The sequence below is a fragment of the Poecilia mexicana genome, unplaced genomic scaffold (assembly GCF_051168715.1).
Source record: "Poecilia mexicana isolate PSO_F unplaced genomic scaffold, ASM5116871v1 scaffold_8, whole genome shotgun sequence".
In the NCBI taxonomy this organism is placed as follows: Eukaryota; Metazoa; Chordata; class Actinopteri; order Cyprinodontiformes; family Poeciliidae; genus Poecilia; species Poecilia mexicana.
Window position 1 is genome coordinate 7,139,101 of NW_028263377.1, and position 18,669 is coordinate 7,157,769.

At 40.1% G+C, this 18,669-nt stretch overlaps 1 protein-coding gene across 1 annotated transcript in view; it reads left to right on the forward strand.

Moving 5' to 3' along the window:
• The window catches only part of usp43b (ubiquitin specific peptidase 43b), an 81,538-nt gene that overhangs the window by 38,794 nt on the left and 24,075 nt on the right, over positions 1-18,669 (forward strand). Inside the window, exons 4-7 of the mRNA XM_088008130.1 lie at positions 7,070-7,162; positions 13,165-13,300; positions 13,391-13,535; positions 18,070-18,232. Coding sequence (XP_087864256.1) covers positions 7,070-7,162; positions 13,165-13,300; positions 13,391-13,535; positions 18,070-18,232 — 537 coding nt within the window. The remainder of the gene's footprint in view (positions 1-7,069; positions 7,163-13,164; positions 13,301-13,390; positions 13,536-18,069; positions 18,233-18,669) is intronic.

The following is an 18,669-nucleotide window of genomic DNA, read 5'->3' on the forward strand; positions in this document are numbered from 1 at the left end:
CAGTGTCCAGCGTGAGGCAATGTCTGGAGTTGACGGACTGGAGATTTATTCCTGTAATAGCCTGGTTTGTCCAGTGTACAGTCATCGCAGCCATTAAACATGCCCAAACATGTCAAATCACAGCCAGAGCCAGAGGAGTCAAGCGATATTTCATCTTAATTTGTTTTATGCCATCATAATATGGACCAGGACGTATTGGATTAATTTTGTTAGATTTGCGATTCATTTAGTGAAATATGTTGATTCATTTTTCTGTTATAAAATGCACATACTTTCTGTCAACACTTATGTATTTATATATGTATTTATACTCCTTGAGAGAAGTGCTCTGGGCAAATTAGACCAACATGAAACACACTTATGCTACAATGGACGATTCAGATCTAAGCATATCCATGTGTTTGAATGACGTAGTCAAAGTACTGACCTAAACTCAGAGTGTTTTCACGTCTGATAGTCCGGTAGACTCGGTTTGATTGAGGACCAAAGCTGGTGAGATTCGCTTTCACACTGCGCTGTGTGAAACGATCCAAATGTTTGAAACCTGTTCCCTTCCTCGACTGTGGTGGCGCTGCACCAACAACCACTGAAAGAAACGACACGGACACCTCTGAAAAAGACATGAGATCAACTTAGTTTTCTGTAAAATGTAAACAAAACTGGAGTAGGGTCAGATTCTATCGGTTGTAGGATTTCTCTGTCATTGTTGGCAAAATATGACAAGTCACTTCTCCCACGTTTTCTGGTTGTATTTACCCAGAATGCCCTGCTCTATTGTCTGTTTCTGGTCTCCGGTCCGCTTGGGATTCACATATGCATTTTGAACCACTACAACCGAACTGAGAATAAGTTTGTAGATGGACCAGAGTTTGCTTTATTTGGTCCGCATCAGAGTTCGATTGCGTGTTCACACCTCCCCAAGCGAACCAGACTTTCTCTGCAAACAAACTAGATTTCAATTAAAGTGGACTAAACAGTGCTGGTGTGAATGCACCCTAACACCCCACATCTCCCTGAATGCAGCAACCCCATGGTGAAACATGGTGGTGAAAAATTTCAAGTGTTATGTGATTACTTTCACAAGGCACTCTACATGTGATCCTCTTTAACCTTTTAATGACGAATCTTAAGACATGTTTTAAAGATGGAAATCTTTCATTCAGCTGGTCGACTCGACATATTTGAGCTTTGTAAATTGTATGCAGTCACATGAAAGTGTCAGTCAAGCGCTGCTCACTGCGCTGAAGCCAGGCGATGGGCAGCCAAGTGTTTCAGATTACAGACACGCCGCGGCTTTAGTGCAGCTCGTCTTACTCCGGTGGCACTTTTCCCTGAAATGCCCTCCGCCGTTTCCTTCAAATCAGTCAAATATTGTTGTTCTCTTCACAAATACGTTGTATTTATTTACCTCGTTTGTAGGCTGAGTATTTTTCTTCAGTTTACGTCTTGAGCACAAATTACCGAAGCAAATAAAGACCTTTTTTTTTTTTTTACTCCCGTTGCTGAAATAAGTGAACAAATACATGTAAGCAGTGCGTTGTGCCGCCGAGTTCAAATCCGTGCCACTGCAAAGTGTCGAGCCCGCAGTCTCTTCAGCATGGCTGCGTCTCAGACAGGGGGGCGCGAACCTCTCAACCTTGGCACGCTTACTCCATTAGAGCATCGCTGGAATATCACCTCATCCGTTGGCGCTTTTCCCTTTTCTTCTCTCTCTTTTGGCGTTTTAGAGCTGGACAGGGCGCATCTATGTTTCAGTAGAGTCTGAGTGAGATTTGTATGCATGGAGGGCCGTCGCCCTAACTGTTTCCTGGCGAAAATAAGACATCTGTGGGGCAGCCGTTCTGCTCTGCCAAGAGGGTTACATCCACTCAGAGCCCTTGTCAGCTGGGTTTGCTTGAATAGAGCTCTATTTACCTCCTCCCAATCTGCTCCCCTGTAAGCCTGTCAGAAGGAGAAAAACATTTGATCAAGTTATTTATGGTATGTAAAGATCCACAAAGGCACACATTTCACAAATCTCTCTTTGCTACTGCAAAATAAGACGAGGGATAGGTTGTTGAATTATTTAATATACTATCTGATTGTGTATATTTTTACTATCAATGTACACTGACGGGGAAAAAAACACATCTGAGAAATTAAGTGGATTTCCACTTCAAGATACCAAGATTTTCAAAAGCTCTTTTAAAATCAAAAATCTGTTAATCCTCCTGTATGAGTATTTTGGTTGATGACATCACAAGAGGCAAAGGATTTTGAGCGGAGCAGCTGCCATTTGTCAACACCATGGCAAATTTTTCAAAGTCAAACTCAAAGAGTTTGTGTCCGGCGACACCGAGGTAACGATAAACGGAGCTGCGGACGACGAACTGGATGGAAACAGAGACGTGACGATGATCGTCCTTACTTTAACTGGTACATATCGCTTTAAAGTCATGTGTGGTGAAGATATGATACATTAAACTGCATTTTGGATTGTAAACCAATCAGTCTTACAATGACAAATCAGTTCCATGACCTCTAAATCAGTATAAAAGATTATTTTTTGACATTAACAATGGCATATTAACGTCACATGTTTAAAACAGAGTTTTTACAGTATTTATTTTGGAGATAGTTTTGCTTCAGTTTGAAGGAAAATCAGCTTATCATTAATATTATTAATGGAGGATCCTTTAAATCACTCATGGTAAGATGTGCTCCTGACTCATCCTGCAGTTGCAACAAGCGACAAAATGGAGCTAAAATATGTAACACAAAAAGCTAAATAGGACAGAAGTTACTCTGCTTACTGAAATGATGGTCTTTAAAAACAATAGCAGTAAATTACACAATCCAGGTATTATTTTTTTAATGTCCGATCTAAACTAAGTGGAGCCGTTTAATTACATTCTTCATATGTGACTATGGGAGACACAGTCGGTGTTTTATTTTTTATTTACCGTATTTTCCGCACTATAAGGCGCACCTTCAATGAATGGCCTATTTTAAAACTTTTTTCATATATAAAGCGCACAGCATTATAAGGCGCATAGAATAGACGCTACAGTTAGGGTTGCCACCCGTCCCATATTGAACCGACACGGGACGCTAATTGTTCCGTACTCTACAAATGTGGATGTGTAATAATAAAGAAATGGTCCCCGAGTATTTTATATAGTAGGCTGCCCAAGTCATTGTTTCACTCACGGTGTTGGTGTTGCGATATTGTGCCCAACTGCTTTCTGGGTAACACAGACCAACCGACACGCTGCCGCCGCGGTCTCTGTCTCTCTTCCCCCGCCTTTAAATGTATAGGGGCTGGTCCCTTGGTAACCTTAGTCGAAGCCACTACAGAAAAGAAGTTAGATATTAAGTGCAACAGAATAGCCCATGTCAACATCATTTACAAATTATCTGGTAAAAATATGACTTTTTTTTTTTTTTTTTTTTTTTGACGCTGTCAGTCAAAATGATGGATGACAAAAAAAGTCCAGTGTGACCTCTTGCTGAAGCAAATCTGAAGAACAATGCTAATGCTAATGCTAAAGCTACAATGTTCCAATACAGGCCGAAAACATAAGTTTGTGTGTATAGATGAGCAATGAAAATATTATGACACTGATAGAAAATCTAATGTTTTCTAAGTGTACATGGGTCTCTCAGAAGTTTTAGTACTAAACGTTAATCTGGCATGGACCTGACCATCTGTGATATTAAAAGAGCGCCTAAATTGGGTGAGACGGTTTCACAGTTAACTTTACGTTCTTTTCTTTTTTTTTTCTTTTTTTGTTGCTACTAATTAAATGCGACCACAATCAGAGCGGTTGGTGACCCCAAAGTGACCCGCGTGCGCCGAAGAACGTCAAGATGCTGTCGAAGCACTGTTTATGGAAGCAATAGTGGACGATGCCGTCTAAGAATAAAGTTTCTTTAAGTAGTTAAAGAAACATTTGAATGATGAGCTGAAACAATGAAAGGACTGAAAAAAATCCGTCCCTGAAGCCGGCGCCAGTTTTCTGAAGGATCCTTTTGTCTGGACGTACAGGAGGAAGTCCTCACAGGCAATCAAGTATTTCACTGCTTGTCCAGCAATTAAAAACCTCACAGATGACTGGAAGAAGAGCCGACTCTTCTCCTCACTTGAATGAAATTCATTTGAGCTGCAAGGCTCTCTTCAGAGCTTAAAGCTGGAGCATAAAAGGACAATGGCTGCCTTTGAGCAGCTTTTTAGAAGTTAGAAGAAGTTGCTCGACTGGATGAAGAGCATGTTTCTTTTTATATATACATAAAAAACAGTTGCATGAAAATGTTGCAAACCTACTGTAATGTCAGGATTTTTTTCCCATTTTTTTTCTTAAGGCATTAAAAAAAGGTAGGAAAAAAAATTTTGTGAAAAAATTTTTTTATTTTTTTTTAGGTAATCAATTGTAATTTTCTCAAAATACAAAGTTGTTATTTGAAAAAAACATCAGTCGTATTGTTCTTTAGGGGTTATCTGATGTCACAATATGTTTTTTTTTTTTTTTTTACCTGCAAGAGTCATCTACAGTAGAAGGAGGGACCGTGTCGGTTGGCATGCTTTTTTGTCTGTCGGCCATATTGGATTTAACAAAAATAATTTCTTGCATGTGCAGCTGATGGCCAGTAGTTGATGGTGTATTTAATGATGCATTAGTGTCCACTTCAGTGGTCTGTGTGCATTTATAACATAAATATCCACAAGAAGCGGAAGAAAATGGCTTTTAGGTAGTTGTCCACCGTAATGACCACTACGCATGAAAGGGTTAATAACAAATGTCCTATAAAGAAGCTTCTCCCAGTTGTTCTCTCCAAACAAAATGATGTCCTGTCTTTCACTGTGATGTCACAAACGTTTTTATTGTAGTCTCAATTCTCGCAACATACATTAATTACACTCTGTGTTTTATTGCTGCCGGGTCGTTCCACACTCAGGCCTGTTCTCTCTTTATGTACAGCCTGGAGGGTCGTGCATCACATCACCCCACGGTTCCAGATTTATGCCACCCATGATCCTAGTCTTGGAAGTGAAATGCAGGAGCAGAGGAAATGCATCACTCCCTTGTTGACTCCATTGATATATCACTTCCCAAACGGGTGACTGGGGCTCCTGCTTTCAGTCCGACCACAGAGGCAAAATATATGGAGTCGGACCGCGTGAGCGGACGTCCCAGTCCCACAGTCGTTCCACTTTCAGTCACATTGTAACCCTGAGGAGTCACAAACTTCTTTGCCAATTAAACAAACAAGAAGAAGAAGAACAAATACGGAGAAAATAATATAAATGTCCCTTATTGTCCCACATTGGGGAAATTCAGGTGTAACAGCAACAAAGAAACAAGTAATTCTAAAGAATTATGCTAACGCTAATGCTACGCTATAATGTTTTCTTAACATGTATATAAAACCTCATGGTTTTTCCAAAAAACACTGATTTCTGAACTCTTCCTGAGTTAAAACATTAGTTTTGTTGTTTCTAAATGAATATAAACTTGTTTTCTTTGCATTATTTGAGGTATGGAAACACTGCATCTTTTCTGTTATTTTGACCTTTTCTCATTTTCTGCAAATAAATACAAAACCTTTGCTTGGAATTTCAGATGCATGTTGTCAGAAGTTCATAGAATAAAAGAACAACGTTCTTTTTACTCAAACAACATTCTTTTTACTATGAAATGAGAGAAATTGATCAGTTTTAAGTGGTCTCTTCATTTTTCCAGAGCTGTATTGTATATCAAAATATCTAAAAATAATAATAAAAAAGCAAGTTAGGAATAGTAACATGGTGTGGAGTAAAGGCAAAATTATAGCGTAATCTAAAATATACTTCAGTCCAGGGAATGTGCAACTGAGTAGGATATTTTTTAAAATGGACATGTATTAGAGTATTACAACAAAAGACTATTTACAATATATGAAAAATAAAAAACAGAGAAATGCAAATAGCACCAGGAATGTTTTTTAAAAATCAGTAAAAACTATGCAAATACCAGCAGGAATCTAAACACTTATTGATTTTTTTGGGGATCAGTGACGGTATAGAGTCTAACAGCTGGGAGGAAGGATCTCCTATTACGCTCCTTTGTGCACCTCGGATGCAGCAGCTTCTTGTATGGGGGTTCTGATTAAATATGGTGCCTTGCAAAAGTGGTCAAAAACCCTTAAATATTTTCATATTCAGAGCATTTACTGGGGTTTGGAGGTAAATTTTCCAAAGACTCCACCAGAAAGACGACCTTCAATTTCACCTTTAATATGTGTGAAGCTGGTAGTGACACACTGTAAAAGTTGCTTCTACAATGTGCTGACCCAGGAGTCTAACACTTGGCATGACTTTGCGTGAAGCCAAAAATTCACGACAATGATTGACGCCATGTTGCCCATGTTGATATTTTCTGTTATAAAAATGAAAAGTTGATTTTGTCTTTTTTTTTATTTTTTATGTTCACATCCCTTTAAAACGCTGCTCTACGTCTCCAGGCTATTCATTTTAGTTTGTGTTAATCTGTTACATAAAATCCAGATTAAAAAAAACAAACATTGATGTTTGTGGTTGTAACATAAGAAAATATGGAAACAATGGGCTTTCTTAATTTCATGTCCAAAAAGTCTTAACGCATTTTTTCGTACTGCTTGAAATTACTACCTGACTGTCATAAATCATTTAGCAGGTTATTTCTGGCGCTTTCATTCATTTCTGTGCGTTCAGATGTAAAGAGGGAAAGTTGTCTTCACTTCTCACAGAAAGTGATGCAACAAGATGGAAACCTTTTCTGGTACTCCCCCCCTCCCCCCACCTCCTCCCTTTGCCCTCCAGGGGCGCAGCTTGTACTAATTCTGACCCCCCCACCACCCACCACAACCCCTCCATTCACATCCATTGCCTCTGTGATTCATCAGCTGTTGCATCACTCATCGTTTTCCTTTCTCACAATCAGATCAAGGCGTCGCAGCGGAACAACGGCTCCGTTTTCACTGCGTTCGCGGTTAAACTCCTTAACCGGTAGAAGGTCTTTGTGTGTGTGTGTCGGTTCAGAAATCAAATAAAGTTGTGTCTTGTTTTCCTCAGATCTTCCCTGACGTGTCCCCACTGCCTGAAACAGAGCAACACCTTTGACCCTTTCCTCTGCATCTCGTTACCCATCCCTCTCCGCCAGACGAGGTGAGCCGACTCTCTTTAGGCTGACATCTAGGTGCCTGCTCGAAAATACAACCAGCGTAAAGGTGGAGGTCTCTCACAGGCTACCAATTGAAAATAACTGAAACTATCGGTTCTTTAAGGAACTACCTGAGTGTTTTCATAGAGGTGGATATTTTGCAAGGAGGGAAAAGTTTGACTAAAGATGGAAATAGAAAACTCTGTAAGGTTTAGGAAAACATAAACAAACACAAGCTGAAGAGTGACTGGGCAACTTGGTGCTGCGGTTGTGCGCTCCTCACTGATGCCGGGGCTGGTACTGAGGAGGAAAAGCCTCACAATGTCAAGGAACAATGTCTCATTCAACCTGACTTCGCTACACCCACGTTATCCTCCGTGGCAGGTTGGGAGCGCTCGCTCCGCTCAGGAAATCCTGGCATTTTGAAATGCTCCATTCAAGCTCTCCTTTTGTATTTATGCGTCCGTTTAAGCATTCTCACACACATACGCACGGAAAAAAATAACCCAGGTGTAAATATGTAACGGCATACGGTGAGTTCTTTGCAAATGTATTCAGTTTTTCCTCTTTTTTTTTCAGATTTTACATGTTAGAACTTCAAATTTCAATTTATTTTAGTGAGTTTTTGTGTGAAAGGTCAACATAAATCGGCATAATCTGGAAGTTGAACATAAAAATCGAAATCTGAAAATAATATTTTACTCTGATACCCTTAAATTAAATCCAATGCAACCAATATCCATTCATCTGCCACTGAGGAACATTTCCACAGCTCCACCACCTCTGTCAGTAAAGTGGCAGCATCAGGCTTCCTTTCATCATCAGCAGCAAAGCTGGTTAGAGTTAACGGGAAAATGGAGCTAAATACAGGCTGGGAAAAACAAATCAATGAAATAATCAATATTTCCATTATATGCAGCTCTGGCTTAAAATGATGAAAAATTAACTAATGTTTTAAATATGAACTTAAGTTTTTGTTTGTTTGTTTTTTTGTTTTTTTTGCAGGAGCTTTTTTCATGTATTGAATTTACTTTTCACAACAGTATAAAACTAAAAATATTAGTGATGTTATTAGGTATTTTTTTGTGATTAAGTTGGAAATTATGTCCTTTTTTTCTTCATTAATTTTCCATAAAGTTCAACACCCTGAAGAAGAAAATGTATCCATTCTGCATTTATGTAAAACCTGGAGGCGGATATAAAACCGGGTTCTTTAAAAACGACAGCAAATTTCCTCAAGTAGGTATTTATCAAAAACTATAAAGTTACTTTTTCTTTGAAGATCACGTAACATTTGTAGATCAGAACATGTCTTATTTAGCTAAACCCGGGACTGCAAAAGGTTGCAGACCCCGGGCTCAGATAAAACCAGACCCAGCTGTTAAAATGACCCAAAGTCACGATTTAAAATGAAAACAGGAAATCTGTGGCGAAACTTCAACGTTTCATACTTTCCATCAACTTTCACCGAACGTAAACTATTTTGCTAAGGCAGATGAACAAATATTTCAGTCTAAATGTACAGCACCGGTTGACTTGCAGCTGTAAATGCAGCGACAGCAGCATTGGTAACAACATGTACGCATCTTCTTCTTCTACTGCACAATGCCGAACTGCTGCGTGATGATCCGACTTGTGAAATAATTGAGCACATTGAAGTTTGAGGCCTTACAGTGACATGACCAGTTTTGTGAGGTGCTGGATGAAGTCCAGTTTTTTTGTTTTTGTTTTGTTTTTTTACCTCAACACGCCCAACGTATCAACAGTAATAAACAGAATATTTTCCTGCGTTTTGCTCTGTTCCTTGTCTCGTCCTGTGGAGCTGAGCTGCTGAGGCGTTCAGGAGCACCTGCTGGGGCAGCTGTTATGAATCATAATGAGCCAGATGAGCCGCCCTTACTGGCCTTCATGGACACACGTAGCATCCTTTTCACCAGAGCCAAGGGGGAAATTATTAGTTAAGGTGTTCAAAAAACATTAATGGATTCTTTACTTTTTAAAACTTTTTTTTAACCCCTTTTTAACATGCTTCACAAATGGTGATTTTTTTTTTTTTTTTGCCCATTTGCAGTTTCCCTCTGGGATCCTTCTGTTTTTATTCAAATAAAGCCAACATCCCTGTTAATTCTGAGACAGTTTTGAGAGTTTCATCTTTTTTCTTTAATGTATGGCAGCCAAGGTGAGACCAAGGGTTTAAACAGATTGTCTTCTAAAGCATATTTTGAAGCAGAACAGTTCAGCTCACTTACATCGAGGCCAAAAACACACACTTTTTGTTCCTCACCCAACATTCACCGTGGTTAGGAGTTCAAACTGTCGGCTCTGTCCTCTGAGAGCTTCATGCTATTTTTAATTCAGATCATTTGGCTTGCTTCGTGCGCTGTCATGTGGGATTCTTCCTGTTTCTGTTTAAGTTTGTTTTCACACCTCATTGCCCACTGACTTTTTTTAAAACTGTTCCACTCCTCGCCTGGGGTGGCGCTGGTGCTGCACCAAGACCCGCTGAAACAAAAACCTGTGAAGAAGACTCTGAACTCTTTCTTCACGAAATGTAAACAAAAACGGAGTGACGTGAGATTTTAGCGGTTGGTGGATTGCCAAAGACAAAGACGACAAGCCATTTCTTCTGTTAGCATTGTTTTGGTTGTATTTACCCAGAATTCCGTGCGCTGTAATTCGTTTCTTGGTTTGAGAGGAGCTTCCGGTACGCTTTACAATCGAACCGCGTCGGAGTTCACTTCAACTGAACCGAAATGAAGGTTTCTTAGCAGAACAGAGTTCGCTTTCTCGGTTTGCAACAGTATTCAATCTTTAAACAAACTAGAATTAGGTTAAAGCAGAATAAGCAGGAAGCTAACGGCTAAAAGGGGCTGGGGTCATCGAACTTTGCTTCCTCACAAAGTTAAGGTAGGACCACCAATGATATTCCTCTAACTAAAAATTAGTTTGAGGTAACCCTGAAGTGCTAATCCTAATCATTAGGTCCGCTAACGCTAACGGTTCCATCTTTCTAACACCTACACTGCAACCAGGGCTTCTCTTTAGACATGTGACCAAAATAATGCACTTGGCTGGTATCACTAGGAGACTGTTTATTTAGCACAATCCTAACATGAAATAGATTGGGGTTCGCTGCCTCTAATTTATGACACCCAATTTATTATTGAGATTATTTTGGTTAGAATTCACAAATCTGATACTTCTAACATGATTAGAACTGAATAAGCCTGTTAAATTGTACATGAATCCTCTTCAGTAATCAAGAGAGCAAATCCATTTAACCAATATGACATTTTTGAGATTGGAGCACATTTGAACATGTAGAAGTCCAAGTTCCTGTTGGACTAGCCATTAGTCTCAGTCTCAAGGAACAACTAATCTGGGTTTTTACTAAATGAAGAGTTACCTGCTGCAAGATGCTAGGTCTTTATACCCTTTTGACATAAGCCTAAAATTAAGGACTCTTTAATGTTTTGCTCGATTATCTTATATCAAAGTTTTGTCATGTCTTTGACGGACTCTCCCTTTTGTAAATACTTGCACTCTCACCCGGTGAAGCTCTAGCAAATCCATAAAATGGAAGAAAACGAGTGACAAAAATGAGCCCGACAGCACACGACTCGAGGCAAAGCGACTCCAGCATCTCATCAAGGGATCTACAAGTAGCTCCCACAGCCGCACACGTCAAAGCGTAGACGTCTCTGATCAGAGGGAGAGTTAATCTGTTTGACCTTCCTTACACGCGAGCCTGGGGAGAAAAAGAACTGCGCTGTCAGAGAAGAACCTAAGAGTAAAAACCTACAGCTCTCAGGCAATTCCACCAAGTATTGACTCAAAGAGGAAAACTTCACAGGGTTATTGAATGACGCCGTCAGAACGGATCCCGTTGAGTTTTTGTGGGAGGATTTTTAAACCGGCAGTGCGCGGCAAGTCGTAACTTTCTCAAAGATACAGAGCTGAAAACTGTTTCTGTACAAAAATGAACCCAAACTGATTATCAGTCCACCAAACTTTCATTTTTGAGGAGTTTGACCTTGTGACTCAAATGTATGAACTCACAATGACCCAATAGGCGACAGACAATATTTATTATAAACTAACTAAGCTAAGTTCTGATGTTTTAGATTAGACTTGGTAGGTAGTCAAATTATTGTTTTTTGTTTTTTTCGGTTTCTTTTTTTAAAAATGTAATTCTACATTGGCTGTTATGTTCCTAATTGTGCTGAGTTTTACATGTTTGACCAAGCTTGTGAAGCTATTGGTGTATTTAAGTGCTGTGCTGGTGCTGAGTTATAAAATAAATTTACAGTTCAGTTCATTTATGTCTGCATTTGGAAAAAAAATAAACGTTTTTAGTAAATTCAGTTCTGTTTTTCTGTATCCGATACTAAACCTCAGATATTGTTATTGTTATTGGAAGTGAAAAAAGTACATCCCTAGTAATGAAGCAAGTATTGATAAGTGATAAGTGATCGGACCAATGAGGAATTTCTAAATCATGAAGTGACAACAATAGAAGTCATAGAGGCGAGAGCTGAAATCAAGGTACTGAGTCTGGAAGACGAAGAAGTCGGTGAGCAAGTAATAATTTTTTTTAACTGTTTTTACCCCCCATCATGAAAAGGAGGAGGACTGGATTACTGCAACCAAGACTCACAATCTGGCACCTCACAAGATGCTCGCTGTCCTCCTGTTGTGCAGCTTGTTGAGCTGAGGTTTTACAGCTGGTAAGGCATCAGAGCGTCAACCGCAGAGTCCTCAAGGAAATGAGCAACACAGGAAGGAGGAAACGGAGAGAAAATAATGACCAGAAGAGCATATAGCAGCACAAGGAAATGTAACCGTATGTGTCTACGTACATGCTGTTTTCAAATCTAGAAAAATAAATCCGTCTATATTCTTTTTGGGAAATCTGGATGCATAATGTAGCATTTTCGCCAATAGTTTTCAACTGAGAAAGACGTGCAGAATGTAATTATTAAGCCTCTTTTGTAGTGGGAGTGAGATGTCTTTTTTTCCTCTCTCTCTCTCTCTCGTTGGAATGGGTAAAAGTTAAAGTGACCTTGGGGAAAAAAATTACTTTTATAATCGAAATTCATGTCGTTCACATCCTCATTCAATTTTTAACAACTCTACAGACTTTGTACTTCTTAACCTTTATTAACCTCCCGCCGCTGGAATACCAACAGAGTCTCCAGTAGGACACAGCTAGCCTTCCATTCGGCATCTTTTTATGAAACGTAGCGGCCTTCTTTCCCCACATGCTGCACATGTGCATCGAATGCTTTGTGAATTTTATTTAATTTTTTAATCTAAACATGCTTTTTGTCCCCAATGCTTCCAAATATCAACAACATGGATCAGCTAAGCCGCTTTTCAGGGGAAGTAGCGATTGTGCAGGAATGGTTTGTGGTGCTGCGACTATTTATAAGCCTTCCTGTTTTTATTTGAATTTGTGTGGTTTATAAATTTAGTTTTTATTTCAGAGACCCTTTTTTTAAATACAAAAACTCAGCTCATAATCCATGTTTTTTTTTTAATCTAAGTGTAAATAATTTTGTAATTGATTTCTCGTGGTGATTAAACAAAATCAAATTTACGTTGATGCGTATAATCATACTCATACTTTAAAATGGAAAAAAAAACAAAAAAACAACTCTGCTTATCTCATTCTGTACAATTGCTGTCTTTTTTTATTTCTTTGGCTAGTTGGTTTTGTCTAAGTAGTAATCTGTTCCTGACTTTTCGTCCACTGAAGAGGTCAGAACCAAGCGCTGCCTACCTTAAAAAATACAATAGAGATCTCCCATTATTTCACACTCATAAAGCTGAGTCCTAATTATTTATTATTGATGCTAAAAAGCATTGCTTTATTCATGGATGCCTTCTTCTGTCCCTACATGGCAGGGGAGGATCCAAAGAAAGACAGAAAAAAAAAATGGGGGAACAGAAATCAAAATGGAAGATGCGTTACGTCTGGTTTTCTCTCGTCTTTTGTCTCCGTCAGGCCGCTGTGCATCACTCTGGTGTTCAGCACCAAAGGCCAGCGGTACCTGCGGGTCGGGATGGCCGTGCCTCTGTTCGGCTCTGTGGCCTGCCTGAGGAGGATGGTGGCGGACGAGGGCAAGCTCTCTCCAGACCAGGTAACTCCTGAAAACAACAGAACCATGAAGAGCGTGGTGAGAGGAACCTGAAAGCAATCCGTCTGCGTGTCTGCCGGTGTCATCCTCCAGGTGATCCTCACAGAGGTGTACTCCACCGGGTTCCACCGCTCCTTCTTTGACGAGGACGACCTGACGTGCATCGCCGAGAACGACGTCATCTACGCCTTTCAGGCGCCCCCGCTCTACATCAGAGGGGGCTCTGCGCGCATCTCAGGTAGCTGTGGGAACTGAGCTTGACTGTTTTTTACCTTAAAAGTTGTTTGTCACAAAAAAAAAAAAAGCGCCGACGCACGCAGACAGCTGTCAGTCTGAGCTCTGCCTCACGAAAAGTATTTATTACAATCCTGGGAGTTTGTCATGTTTTGTCAGGTTACGAGTCACAAACTTTAGGGAGAGAGTTTAAACAACAGACCGGCACAAAGCGGTGCGTGATCGTGAAGCAGAAGGAAAAACGTAGCTTTCAAAAGTTGAGCAAATGGAAATCTGAAAAGTGTGACTTCATGTGATCTCCTTATGTTTGGTAATATTGTTCAGAGAGAAACAGACACATTATGTTTAGGATAACTAATTGCTCTTTCTGAACTACTTTGGTTTTTTTTATGTTCACCTGTTGTTTTTGTCAGTTTCTTGATTATTTCTTTGTTATTGTGGCGTTAAGGATCCCCATAAGATTTTACACTCACTTAATTAAATGAATTCACCTTAAAAATGCCCCATAAACTTTAACATATTTTGGGGGATTTTAGTATCCTACAAAGTTAATTTTTACAGTGTATAAGGCTTGTAAATAAGATAAAGATTGCTTCTGTGTACAAACTTTACAACTCACCTTTGATTATCTAATTGTTTTTACATCCAGCTGCAGGAATTGTAATAGACCACACTTATGAAAAAATGCATATGTGCATTTCTATTCCTGATTCAAACATAAGAAGCATTTCGAATGCTTTTCCTTCTATCTAAGGAGACGTCTCGGTTGGTTTTAGAAGAGAAAAACTGATGACAATGCCTCCAAAACGCTGGTGTTTCTAACATAACATCAGGAAGTGTCCATTATTCATGAAAAGCGAGCCAAGCAGATTCCTCCATCCAAAGCAGAGTGTGGACTTATGCAAAAGAAATCCCTCTCAGTCATAAATAATGTCTCATTAGAACTGTGTGGTGGCTTCCCAGCAGAGCCTCTGGCCACTCTGCCTTTATTGTGTTAGTTTATTATTATTATCTCTGCCACAAAGGGTCCAAGTTTTTGTGTTGCTGATTTTTTATTTTTGGGGGGGATTTGTTGTGAGAAATGTACAGATTAGGCCATATTGGGTTGAAAAATCATTGCTCTTTACAAATTTAATTACTTTTACAAATTAAATGGATGAATTAATCAGAAAATGGGTCGAACTGCCCTCCTGTTGGAGCCACTTTAAGCATTTGGCATGCTGAAGTGAGTAAATGTTCATCAATGCACAAAAAATCATGCAGGATTGATCCAATCATACATTTTTGCCTTTTTATTAATTATCTTATTCATTTCATGCATATTGAATGCAATATTATTGACTGGACTGCCTACAGCACCATAAATGTGGTTTAAATTTAAACAATATGATCCATAAAAAGCCATGAATTGGTTTTTGATTAAATACTATTGATGATCCTATTAAACAATAAATGTAGATATTTTTATATGCAGGTATCATGTTGTGAAAATATTATAAGCACGGACTCTATTGTAGAACCATGCAGATGTATCATCCATTTTATCTTGTGTGCAAGTGAAGGAGTGGAAAGTGTCAAGATCCTTGGACTGAGTCGAGGAGAAACGAGTAACTGTAAGATCTTTCCACTTGTATTCGCTCTCTTGCATCATCCTCTTCCCTCTACATATGTTGTATAATGTGGTCTAATTCAGAATGCCTCCTGTTGTTTCATAGTCAGTGATGGAGGGCAGAACCCAAAACGGTTTGAGAACAGAATTCAAAAAGTGCCGTTTGTGAAAGACAAAGATCGAAGGAATGACAAGATTCCTATTCTGTGCATTTCCAACTTACAAAACTTACAAGGGAAATGTCGCTGCTAAAACAGATTTCTCCTCCCATCCATTTTTCCATTTATCCATCGCGACATTTTGTTTGCCTTCAGAACTCGACGCCAGGCCCTTACCAAGCTATTCCCACTATTTGATTGTGTTATAAAATGGCACTGTGCCTGGAAAATACTTAAAACTGCCCTTTCAAAATGTGTTCTTACTGTACCACATCACTGAGAAAACTGTAAAACCCTCGCTAACATCAATCTGACTAAGCCACAGAGGCTGTGCTGTTATGTTGATTTAATTAAAAATATTAAAAGTGGCTGTGAAGCAATTCAGCAGACATAATTACACAAGAATATTTGTTCTGCTGTACATGTGGCAAAAGCACCAGACACAAATTTCACCCGACCACCGTTTCTGTTCCCTACATGGCAAAGTGGAAGCAGTTGCTGCGATGTGGAGGTGTTTAATGACGAGCTTAATGACTGTACTCAGTGTGGCTCCACCGGCGTCTCTGTCTGACGCTAAAATGAGTTTGGGGGAAGACAGAGGTACAACGTGTTCACAAGCTTCCTATAGCTACCAAGAGTCAGTCCTCTGCCTTTCTAGAAAACAAGATTAGCATCAACAAGTTTGTTGGCCAAACACAACCTAGTGAATTATGTGACACACACTTTATTTATCAGGGAAAATGCCAGAGCAATGAAGTCAGCATCTCCTTAGAGCTCGTCAGCAAAAGAACATTTCCTGGTAGGTTGCCGCGTTGATTGACAAAACACATTGGACCAACACCGGCAGATAACATGCTACCCCAAATAACTATGGAAACCTCAACATTAACCTGAAGCTGTTTGGACTCTGTGTTTCTCCAGTCTTTATCCAGATTTTGGGATGACTTTTCAAATGGAATGCATCATGTGCTTTAATCTGAAAAGAGACATTAGAGCAGCGATTCTCTATCGCCCACTTAAGACACTTCTGTTATCTCTGGTTCAGGCTTAACACAAAGAATGTGACGGTCAAAGGCCATATTCTGGACACGTCTGTGTTTGGTGAGTGACTTCAGCCAAAGTCCACACACCTTGTGAGTCTCCCTCAAACTATTGAATAGGTTATGATTCACAAACCCTCTGGTAGTGCGTCTTTTTCAACAACACTTTGTCCTTCCAGTCATATGGCCCTCTGTGGACACTCTGTCATCGTCTTTAGGCATGTCATTTTATGACTTACCGTCTTTATGGTTGGATTCAGTGGGTCAGGTGAGCAGTCTACCTATTTGCGAGGACTTTCTGTGGTTCACAGGCTAGGGTTTGTGAAGCAAGTCACTGAAATAATGTAAGTTTTTAAGGATATTCTATGTTAATGAGATGCACTTGAATAGTCTCTCCAAATTCCTTCCCAGTGGATCAAAAACCTCCAAACGGTAAAACCTAGGTGATGTCCTACTCCATTCCTCCTTCTATGAGGGTGAGGTTCCACATCCCCAGAGTAGGACCATCAGGAAGTGGTCAGCCACCTGCCTCCCTACTGGTTGGGAGGAGCCTTCCCATTACTTTTGAGCAACTTTTTCTTCACAGATTCCCTGGAGTTGAGGTGTAACCACCAGGTGCACTCTTCACCCAGAGATTGTTCCTGGGTAGTCTTCTTAAACCTGAATTAGGTTTCCACGTTTGTGGTTTTCTGCAATTAAGTTCCTTGAAGTCGTCTCAATCTAATCGCCTGTGATGATCAGAGGTCAAAACCCCGGACAACATAGCATTCAGGCTCACAGCAGTTCTCACAGCGCTCTACCACTTTCAGGTGGCATTATCTTATGTCACAGATTTAACAGAATGTCCTCATGCTTTCCTGGCTATACTTAATGAGGCAGGACTAAAGGTCAGTGTCGTGTCTTCATGTTTCACTGGGAACTCGTGATTTGCTCTTGTTGCAGAGTTTGCTGCCAAAGTAAATGGAAGCACATGATTAGGCAAATTTTCTCGCTCGCTTCATTAGAGAGACATTAAAAAGTGAAAGACTGCATAATAATCATTACACTCTCTCTCGTGGGCAAGACGCTGAATGCTTCAACAGAGGCTCGGTGGTTTGTGAGATCCTCTGCCGTGGAGTTTGCTTCGTCAGTGATGAATCGGGAATCATTGGCGTGTAATAAAAATATTGTGGTTTTAGGAAGGGACAGCTGTCGCAGTCGATCAATGCCTCACTCCAGTGTCTACAAGTTTTCATTTATCACCTCAAACTTCTCTCGAGCTGACACCCGAATTCGCCTGCTTTTTGTGACGACAACGAAAGCTTGTCCTCTTTGACGTTACATCTCCCAGGGATCTTATCGTTTCAGCTTTCCTTCTCAGTCAGACGCACTCCTCTGCGCTAGAAGAGACACGATGGGGAGGCAGGGGAGCAGCGTTGCTGCCTGGCACCCCACCAGGACAGGATGTGCAGCAGATACGGCCTCCCGCTGATAGAGCAAGCCGCCATTGGTCCATCTGCTCCCCCAACTGAATCACCGTTCTTCAAATAGAATCTGCTGTCTTGCCAGTTTGTGTATCTTCGTAATCTGTCTCAATCCCTCGTTTGAGGTGTTAACTCAGGTTCAACGGTCATTGTCTCTGAGCTCACAAAAGCACTTGAGCTGTGAGCTTATCTATGCAAACAGTGTGAAAAGGAGAAAAATGAAGGTTCTCCAAACACCGTTTCCTGTTTCTCCTGTCTCTTTACTCAGGGTATCATCACAGCTTGCCGTCTTCTCCTTACTCCTCCGGCCCTGAGGGTCAAAGGTTACCTTCCTCTGGAGCCTTATCGTCAGAGTTCCTCAACCACGGTGTCCCAGTCAAGATCCTGCTGCTGGTGTGCAATGCTGCTGGAACAGGCCAGCAGACTGCAAGGTAAATATGCTAAACCAGTTATTCAGTAACAGGTTAGAAACCACACCAAGGCAATGAAGACACGTCAAGTTTGGGTTTAAAGTCGGACATAAAAGCTCCTAAAAAAAGTGTATCTGTTCACGTTGCTCGCATTAGATTTCCACATCGTACTTGTCTGTAATCTTCAGGTTTCAAAATCTACTTTATCGACTTACCGATTTTAAATAAAAGTTAAAGAAAACACCTAGAAATAAAAGCATGTTAAACTCCAAAGACAGTCTCTACAGGTTGTAAATGTTCTTATTACCCTGTGGAAAGACGATAAAGTAGAGGGAGACAGAAGGTCATTAGTGCAACCCATTTACTCAATTACACCGTTTAACTCATGAATGGATTTTCCTTACAAATGTGATAACCATTTAATGGGAAATAAGGGCATTATCTAACTCTGGACAATA